General features: G+C 40.7%; 1 protein-coding gene and 1 long non-coding RNA gene across 4 annotated transcripts in view; both read left to right on the forward strand.

The window, feature by feature from the left end:
* LOC6646889 (trichoplein keratin filament-binding protein) overlaps positions 1-5,030 on the forward strand; it is a 29,651-nt gene extending 24,621 nt beyond the window's left edge. The window contains exons 1-2 of one of the 3 annotated variants that reach the window (XM_002069908.4): positions 2,840-2,929; positions 3,204-5,030. In XM_002069908.4, coding sequence (XP_002069944.1) covers positions 3,205-4,719 — 1,515 coding nt within the window. In that variant the 5' untranslated portion in view covers positions 2,840-2,929; position 3,204 and the 3' untranslated portion in view covers positions 4,720-5,030. Of the gene's footprint in view, positions 1-2,839; positions 2,930-3,203 lie in introns of those variants that run through there. The other 2 variants (XM_023178677.2, XM_023178676.2) reach the window with 2 other exon arrangements.
* Positions 5,031-5,175: 145 nt separating this feature from the next.
* On the forward strand, positions 5,176-5,733 carry LOC124462129. The gene is made up of 2 exons (XR_006955406.1): positions 5,176-5,593; positions 5,668-5,733. It is a non-coding gene; the product is annotated as an uncharacterized LOC124462129 (long non-coding RNA).
* Positions 5,734-10,475: the final 4,742 nt, after the last annotated feature.

Below are 10,475 nucleotides of genomic sequence, written 5' to 3' on the forward strand. Positions count from 1 at the left end.
ATTGTGAACTAACTTTAACATCATCTATCAATGCCGCCTCTTAATACTCTTTATAAATACTTAATACTTAATACTCTTTATATATAAATATTCAACATTCATACTAAAAAGTTAGTTCTATCGTTTTGTGACTCCCACAATAATCTTTTTATCTTACAGAAAGACAATTGAATTGTTATTTTAAATTATATAAGTTTTGCCAGTTAAACTATCTGATAGATTGGATATCAAAGTACTTAAAGTCTTTTGAAAACTAACAACATTTCGCCCTTATATCATATGTTTCCTAGTAACTTTCTAAGACTTTTGCAAGAGGTGAGACACTTAGGGGAACCCTATCTAAAATTTCATTCGTAATACATAACAGTTAATTTTTGTGAATTTTTCTGTTTTGTATTTGGGTTTTCATATACCATAGCCACTGGATAAATTAAATTTAAAAGACGTCTTTTTATGAATCATTTCATTTAGCATAATTTCTCCAAATTTTACTTTAGGGTATCTTTTCTTTTGTTTCCCCAAGTGAAAAATGTTGAACTTCTTCGGTGCTTCGTTTTCTATTATTGTTGCTTATGGTTAGTTGTTTATATTTTTTGTTATATTCAGCTGGCCGCTAATCGTACATCTTATCAGGGTATTAAGTGGCCCTGTGCGCTAACTGTGCCTTGGCACGCTCTTGGGTTTATAATGATAATATACATACATATATATATAATGAAACAAATAAAAAAAAAATCACAAAGTTTTTAGGGTATTCACCAAGGTAGAGGTATTATCTCTCGATAATAACAACAACAATTCATTCTCACTTACACATACACTCACAGCAATTAGATAGCAATAAGAATGTGTGCGTGTGCATATATATATGTGTGTGTGTGTGTGTGTAACAATTAACAAAAGTAATTGCAAATTATTTATCTGGGACAAAATGGGGTTCCCCTTTTGGAGCTGGAGATTAGTCCAGTTTCTTCTGGTGTTGCTGGCTCCCCTTTTTATTACATACACATACAAATATATATATTTTTCTTTCTTTTTTTTGTTGCTGATAATTAATTGATGTGCCACCACAGGCTGTTGCTCCTGTTCCATGTTGTACTACAACATATTTTGGTCGTCGTTGGCAGGAGAAGCTGAGGAGAGCTAAACTTTTCGCTAGCCTAGATACAACTCTCATCAGATGTTGCTCGTTTTTGTTGGTTTTTTCTTTTTTTGGTTTGGCAATATCATTGTCTAGGCAGATTAGTTACGGTTTGCTGGTTGGTAAAGTCAGATTGTGTGCGGGGTAAGGCTAGGATTGGGATGTAGTGGGGGGTGTGGTGTGGTGTTGTTGGCTGCTGTCGCCATATCCTTGTAGAAAGGCACGCACATGCCATATATTAAGGCGCATAAAATGACAAACGACTTGCCATGGCGCGTAAATTGAAAAGCGCTGAGACTGCAGGAGATCCGAGATGTGAAGGGGGGGCCCCCCTCCTCACCAAATCCAACTCTCACTCTGGTTCTGGTTCTGGCGACACCGACTTTTGGCTGTTTGTTATTGCTGCCTGGTTGTCTCTCTTTCTCTTTCGATGTCATCTCCTCTCTACATCCCTCTTTCCATCTGTTCCATCTTCTGTGGCTGGGTGCCAAAAACTTTGGCAAAGTATTCAAATTAAAATTTCAATTAAGGAAGTGAATTTGTGTGTGCCGAAAGTGTATTAAGTCTATTAGGGTGGCATCTTGGCATTTCTGATGAAGTTGTTCCTGTTATTATTACTGCTCAAACCACCAGGTCTACATTCTGCTGTTGCCACAGCGATTCAAATGTGGGCGCGCACACGTGTTTCTTCCTCTCTCTGTGTGTGTGTGTGTGTAGGTGTCGATGCCACGCCCATTTGTATATTATGGTATATTGCTCCGCCTACCGCCTGTTTTTTGATTTATTGCCAAAGTTTTCGTCTGTCACATGATATAAGAAGTACTTTGTGGAATATTTCGAATTGCTTCTCCAATCATCCCCCATCTCTCTCCCCTGTGGCCATTCTCTTTGAATTTTGAATGAGGCAAAAGAGGCTTACACTTTTTGGTGGGCATTATTAATAATGCAATCAATTTGTAAACAATTTGGCATATATCAATGTGCTTCGTGCTACCCATAAATCTCTGTGAAATTAGCCGAGTGGCGTTCCCCAGACCAAAGCCAACGGTCATTTGCATCCCAATTCCTGTACGCACATCGGTGGCATTCCCCATTCCATTTCCCATCCCACTCTCCTGACATATTGCAGCGTAGTCTCGTTGATGGATGGGATAGAATGGATGGACAGTTAGCCTCGTCTGAATGGAATGGAATGGACACTTTTAGCGTACCAACTCTCTGAATGATGCCTCAGTGGCGGCTGGCGATGGTTTTGCTTTGAGTTGGATGGGCAGGAGCAACAACATTTGCCGGGTAACAGATTTTGCCATGTTTTTGCGTTTTCAACATCGACATCGCTGCTAGTTGGTTGGGCTTGGTCCCATTACCATTCTCCCCAGTCCCCTGAGTTGCTGCTGTTGGGGTCGTTTCACTGGCTTGGCAGTTAGTGACAGCTGCGGTGATGGCAGCAAGGCTAAAAGCACATACACACTCACAGCAGGAGCACAACAAAAAATCAAACAAATTAAAGAAGCCAACGATAAGTTTAGTTTACAACGACCGTGTTTACACTCTAACTCGGTGAAGGAGAATCTATAATTCATCTTTACAATTTTATCTGGAGAATCTCGATCGTTTTGTAGTTCATTTCTGTTCTGAGTAGGCTGAAAAGTTTAAGGAACTGAGAAATCAAATTTGACTCCACATCGAACAGTAAGCATTTCGTTAGACTTTTATTTCTATGTAGAAATCTGTGAAATATATATTATTATATCCTTACATAATATCAGGTACGCGCATCTGTAAGAGGTATGAGAGGGTATCGCATATATAAGAAGCTAATTGAAAATAGTTTTGCTTTCTCGAAAAGTGTCACAAATTGCAGGACAAGTTGAAAATTGCGCTATTTATTTTTCTCTGAAATTGAAGTTTTCTTGCACAAAAGCAAAAACGCACGACTGGCCATGGTTATGGTTGGGGGGGTTGGCGATAACTTGTCTCGCCTTGGCCCCACTTTAAAAAGTTTATGAACTTGTCATTCAACTGGCGCCTTTTCTTTTCTTTTCCTTTCTCTTTTTTTCAGAATGTCGGCGCGCTTGAATCAGCAGCATTTGGCTTACGCTCATCGTCGGGAGCAGGAGAATAGTCGAGTGCAGGCCACACAGGAGGTGAATCGCTATTATAACCATTGGGGCAAGGTCACATCACGCTTTGATAACTGGACAAACAAGGAGTACTATGAGAAGGCTGGCAAGAAATTGCAAACCCAAAAGGAACAGCAGGAGAAAGAAGTGGAACTAAATGAAAGACGGGCGAAATTGCGTCATCTTCTGGATATGGAGAACGAAGTTTACGACTCTGAACTGGGACGCAAGAGGAAGACGCGTGAGAAGGCAGCAGAAGATCTACAATTGTTGGGCCGGGTCAATCAGTCGCTGAAGGAACAGGAGCAACTCAAACGAAAACTAGAGATGGAAGCCAAGCTTTATGGCCGCTGGCGTCATGGTGTGGATGATGAGGAGTTGCTTTATAAATCAAAGTCAAACAATGAGGTTTTGGCCAAACTTAACTGGCTGGACAAGCAAATCGAAAACCAACAACAAAAAGAGCAACAGGAAGCCTTGGCTGCCGAACGCCAAATGCAACTACATAAGGATATGCTCCGCATCGAACAGACCCACAAGGAACGTCAGCTGATACGAGAACAAGAGATTAAGGAACTACGCTCTCTGCAAGAGACCCACATGACGGAGTTAAAAGAACGCCAGCAGGAGGCGGATAAACTTAAGATGGAGGAGCAACAATTTCGTATTTTTCTTGGCGAACTGAACAAAGAAAAGCAACTGTTAGAAGAAAGCACGGCTGTGGTGCTCCAGGAGCCAGACATCTCAAATGCCTTCAATCTAAAGAAGATCAAAGTATTTATTCGCCAACGCAGTGATACAAACCGCAAGCAGATTACCCTATGCATTAATCTGCTCGAACGAATGTCTAAATATGTAGCCAAGATAGAGGATCTGGAATCCCTGCTTGCCAAGTGCAAGAAGCAATTGGAGGAAGAAGCTTTGGCTAGCTCCCAGATAGACGCCATGTACGAATCGGAAGCAAAGTACAATTTGCAACGCTGTGAGGACAACTGGCGTGAGCAGCACTTGGAGCGCTATTCCACTCTATCCAAACTTATTGACCAGGAGCATCAATGTCTCAGTGGTCTCCTTCAGGAGAACATTGCCCAGCAGCAGGTGCTGGTTGAGCTGCGTAGCACACATTTGGCCGGCATAGAGCAGGCCAACAAACACCTGGAGCAGCTTAGCAAGGAACAGGCCATGCCAGATCCAGAATTGTTGGCGGAAACAACATCTCAGCAGATGGCTAGTGAAACAGAGATATCAGCTACCTCTTCGTCTTCTTCATTGGATCTGCCGGCCAAAGTGGCCGACTCGTTCTCGAATCTCAATCTTGATGTGTGGGAGAGTCTGCCCCCAGTACGCGGTGGGATCGATTCACCACGCCTTAGCAAGACTCGCTCCATGAATGTGGTCAACTCGGAGACGGCTGTGCCGCCTAAATTCGCCCGCAAACGCGTGGCGTGGACTTAGGCCACCATTACACGCTTAATTCTTTCCCCGTAAACAAGAAAGAGAAGATTTTCCAACTATTTTTGTATTGTAGCTTAAATTTCAATGGTATTATTAGTCGTAGCTAGGTAATGCATCTAACAATCGTTCAATGTTCAATAGTTTTCTTTCGCTCTCGCTTTTGTGCTTACTGTAAACTGAGTTTGGAACACACACTCCCTAGTACTATCTCCAGTTGATAAGACTGATGATAAGAGCGCTCCAACTTAAATTCCTCCAGTCTGCGAACTGGTAAAAAATAAAATGTATAATTTATGAATGTCTAAGCCAAATCGAAACGACTTTTTATTTTCTAGCTTTGTCATGGGTATCCAGGGGCACAAGCTTCTCCCTTAATAAGAATCCTTCCTTTCCTAATGAAGACTTGACGACTTTAGAGTCGTAGTAATTTTCTATTGTAAAGTTTTGGTTCATTGTTTTGGTAGGCAAACCTAGTTCTAGAGCGAGCATTCATTAAGCTAATGCGATAACAGACTACACACGCCCACACTATCAGAAACACACCATACACCAACACCCACAGAACATGGATATGGGCCTGTTATTTAATGCAACGCTATTCATCATTTATTTGAATAGATTGCCTGCTCTCAGGTTTGGGCTATAAGCTGATTCAAATGTCCAAAATGCTTCCAAATGATGATGAATATATTTCAATTACTCCACAATAGCCTCTCCATAGCCTCGAAATGCATGCGCATTGCGCACACACACACAAACACACACACACATGGTCATTATGAACATAATCAGAAACAGGCAAAAAGACAGACAGGTGGACTGGCAGACAGTTGGATTGGATGTCGGATGGAGGCTGTCAAATGTATATTCCAAGGTAGGCCAAGCAATTGTTAGGCTCAAATATCTTTATCTGGTCGAAACACTGAGCATTTCATCATTTGCCTTCAGGAGACGGACTTTTGATGAGGCGGCGGCAGAAAACTTCCAGTCCATTCAATATACATTTATGAAATATCCAAAAATATTATCAGCAATTATTTTGCGAGACGGAAAGTTGTTGTGAGCCAAAGAGAGAGAGAACAGCAAATGTAGCGTTGCAAATCGTTGCAGTCGATTTAATAATAATAAAAATAATAATAGCAGTAACAGAAAGAGAGAGAGGGGGGGGAGAATAAAACGTTGCAGAAATGTATGTAGGAAAATATGGCAAGCATTCCGACAAGCGAGCGCATCGCCTTTGATTAAATTTCTTTGAGTGTTTGGGGCACACAAAATGCAATTTCATTTGCACTAATGGCTGTTGCCATGCCCCCGAACCAGCTACCCGCCCACCCGTGAGTTGCTTCCGGTTGCTGCTGCTGCTGCTGGGGAACACATACAACGCCGCACTGGAGTGGCGCATCACCAAAATAGGGCAAAAAAGCGCAGAAGGAAGCAACAAAAAAAGAAAGCAAAAAATGTGCGAAAAAAAACGGCGATTGTTAAATTGAATTAAAACCAACAACGCAGCGGCGACCAAGCGGAAGGTATATCATGATGAGGCAGAGAAGAATTGCATGCCTCAGCTTGCTGCCACTCTTCTGGCCAGCTACCAAGCCATCCAAGTTGCAACTAACTGTAACTATTATCATAACCCATTTGGCCATGTGCACGCGGCTTGTTTGACTAATAAACGCAATTCGAAGGCAATGCTAAAAAGCATTCCAAGGCACATCAAAATAAGTAAAAAAAAAACCGCATGAGGCAACAAAACAATCCACAAATTGGCATATTCAACTTTAATAGTTACTTTTCTCTATTTAAGTAAGAAAATCTTCACCTTTGAAAGCTGTCATGACTTTAAATTTTATTTTTGTTTGTTTTATTTTCGGGTTATTGATAGTTAAGTGACTGAAAATCTCTTACTTTGCCATTTCAATTCAATTTGGTCAAGTTTCAATTTCCATTTGCATATTCACTTATGTACATCAGTTAAAGAGAATCCCCTTTTATTCCTTGAATTCCTTATGAGTATTTTACATTCATTTATTTTTGCTCTTTAATAAGAATTTATGGTTGAAAGGCTTTATGCCAGTTTCGACTGTATTACATGACGACGACGACGACGGATTACAAAATGATTATGGGGTACAACAGGTGTGGATTGCGAATTGTCCGAAGCATCCGGTTTGGCTTGCAGAATTGACTGGGTCGGCGTTCGTTCGTTCGCCTTTAAGCCGTCAGTTATCAGACATTCGGCCGACTGTCCCTTAAATAAGATTAACTACGGCGACTGTCAAAAGGAACACGAACCAAGAAGACAGCAACAGCAACAAAGAAGCAATAATGCGATGACGACAAGACGATGACGGATCCACCACGCCCATTTTCCCACCTACCGACAACACTCGCACCCCACTTCCATTCCCTTGACTCTCCGTGCCTTTATGCTTGATGTCCCTGCATGTCCGTAGCAGGAGCTGGGAGCCACAGCCGAGCCTTTCATCCGAGTGACATTTACGTCAACAATTCAGCAAACAATTGGCAAATGTGGCCATAAAAGCATGACAGTTGTCACTGCCTTTTTGCCTACAGCCATTCGCAAACGTCTCCCCCCTCCAACCCAACCACTATTCCACCATTGCCGTGTAGCTACTATGGTAGTTTTCAGGTCTCCTTCCTTTTGCTGCTGTTGCTTTGCAATGCACAAAGCGGAAACGGATGCGGATACGGAAATACATGTATGCGTGTTGTTGCTACGAATGTTGCAACTGGTTGTTGTTGTTGCTGTTGCCGTACGTCTCTCTGTCTGTCTGTCTGTCTGTTGGTCGGGTCTGTCTATCAAATGGCTCAGCCAGAAGCCAACATGTCGCCAGCAGACTAAGCCCAGCCAGGCCTCACATTTCGTTGGCTAAGCCTTCAGTCAATTGCATTCAAATAAACGGCTGAAGAGACTCTGTTCCCACACACACACACACACACACACACTCACACACATCCACTCGCATTCTCAATGCTAGAGAGACTTTGGAATGGCCCTGGAGTATCAAGGAGTGCCACCTACTGCTGCTTCTCGAGAGAGTTGGATGAAAATGCGCTTTACTGGCGTCCATTTACATATGCACAGCTTTAGCAGCTTTCAACTCAGGAATGTTCAATTTCATCCATGGCCAGTGCCAGGCACTTTATGACTACTATAGGGACCACATCGCACATCGAATGCCAAGTGCGGTAGTATGTTGGGGGCACTTCCACTGCGGCTCTTGCGTTTAAACTTTAAACAACATTTATATTATCTGCGCTTTAGGTTGGTAGCCCTGGGAACGAACAGCCCCGGGTGAACAGCTCCCCCCCCCCATCTTTCCACATATAGTCATACCATCAATGTTGTTGTTGTTGGCTTTTTTTTTTTTTTGTTCTTTCTCTTTTAATATTTTTCATTTTTTGTTTTTTAAGTGAGCAAAAAATGTTGGGTAAATATGTGTGTCGGTCGGTCGGTCGGTCGACGGGTCGGCGACGCCACTTTAAACTGTTTTGTTTTTGTTACATGGTTGGCGTTACATATGTAATACAGTTTCAGTTTCATAACTAAAAAACCATAAAACAAAATTGTGTACACACCCCCCAATCACCCATTCCGAGCGATACTTCTCCACTCACTGCCTGACTGGCACACTGACTCACTCATCCACTTTCGTTCATACCACCCACCCACCCACTCACTGACTACTCCCATACTCATGGCAATATTCATACATGGGGTACTTCCCCCCACAGCCACACTTTCACAGACATAGCCACAACCATGGCTACGGTTATAATAAGCATGCCAGAATATATGCTTACAGTGGAGATTAGCTAAATGAAAAGCTCTTTCCCAGTGCATACTATGCGGATTATGCAAAGTGGAAAATCTAGAAAGTATTTTGACGGTGTGTAAAGTTAACCAACGATAAAGAGTTTCTTTCATAAAGTAGCTAACCCCAAGATAACATGGCAACAAGAAGTTCCCTCAAAAAAGTTAGTTTCAAAATTTATTAAACAGTTTTTGTAAAATATATCAAAACTTAACTCTGAACATCAGCCCAAGTTTTCAGCACTGAAGATGGGGCTTTGGCTTACCAAATTCTTAAATTTGGCATGGGATTTAAAAAATATTTAAACCTACAAAAACTATTTTAATGTACCTACTAATGCTAGAGCTGTGCCTAGGCCAAGTTGTTGAATACGTTCAAAAGTTTAAAATGGGCACAAAAACGTTAGGTCTCTCTTTTAATCCTTTGTACTACAACACTTTTTTTATGCCGTTTATGATCTTCCTAAATTAAAATATAATTTTTTAAAAGATTCAAAATTTTGAAGGGTTTTATAAACAACTATTTAGCCTTTTTAAGATTGGTTCTATAAACCATAAAAAATCAAATCTTTTGTAGTCATTATTTAAATCTTAATTTAATTGAAACTAAAATGAAAAGGCTTAGAAGTATCTTACAATTCATGAGTCTGAATTATGAAATGAGTTTGCAATATTGAATTGTATGTTTATTCTAATGATTAATTAATTAATAATTATTACCATTTCGACCAATATGTATGTATGTATCACTTTAAGGCTTTTGCACTGCTGTCTACCTCTGCTTTGGCAATTAATTGTAGAGTAATAAATCTAATGTATGCAGCTTGCGTTTTCGAGATACAAGATACAATTTTGTGGGCATAAAAAAAAAAAGACTTTTAGGTACAACAATAAAATTGCTTTTATTTATTTCAAGTCATCTACTAGCCTTGCATAAATAAATAAATAAATTTGCTGCACATAAAACTATTAGTTACAGCAATAATAATGCAAATCCTCTCTTTGGCCACAGTCAATTATTAAATCAACAAGATTGTAAAGTTTTTGGCATATTTTGTGGATTAACTAATAAAAACTAAATGAAACAATCTAACAAAATGCATCAAATTGAAGACTTGTGGCTTGCATTTTGTGTGGATTTGGCTAAATTATTAAAGCCGCAAAGCGACAGACAGGCAGAGTGAGAGAGAGAGCCAAGTCATCTGCCTGTTGGGCAATTAAAGAGTTGATTTCGATTTCAATATTGTTGTGTTGGGTGTTGCGTATAATCCAACTTTACTGTTAACTGGTTTTATATGCATACGAATTTATTGCACATGTACATAGTAAGTACTTTTATATACATATACACAAAGTTCTCTCATTCTCTCTGTGTGCGTTCTGGCAAGTTTATATGGCCAACTATGCTTTGTTTTAAAGTTTGCGCAAAAAATTAGAATTCATTTGCAGCGACACAACACTACTCGAAACTGCCACAAGAGCTTTTTGGAGGTGGGTTGGTGGGGTGTGGAGGGGGATGGATGGGCGACGTAGATGAGTGGCGAGTATATAAAACTGGCCAGCAACAACATTTACATACAAATACAATTACAACAACGACAATGGCAATAGCAACGCACATAAACCTCTCATTCGGTGCATTTTGTATACAGAGAAATGGCACTAATTATACAGTTATATAGCTTATAAAGCGTTAACCCACAAAATTTTTGGCCATGTTTCCTGCCTTGCCATTATCTCTCTCTCTCGTTTTCTCTCTTTCTCCCTCCCTTCTTCTAACAAACAGGGGCCAAAAAGAACCCACACGGCGGATTTTCCTTCCATTCACCTGCAACGGTAATTAACGTGCTCGAACGGAACCGACGACTTGAATCTGAACCTGAGCGTCACCTGGCAGCCAGAATATGAACCATCCAAGTCA

Source organism: Drosophila willistoni, chromosome 3R (assembly GCF_018902025.1).
Source record: "Drosophila willistoni isolate 14030-0811.24 chromosome 3R, UCI_dwil_1.1, whole genome shotgun sequence".
Lineage (NCBI taxonomy): Eukaryota > Metazoa > Arthropoda > Insecta > Diptera > Drosophilidae > Drosophila > Drosophila willistoni.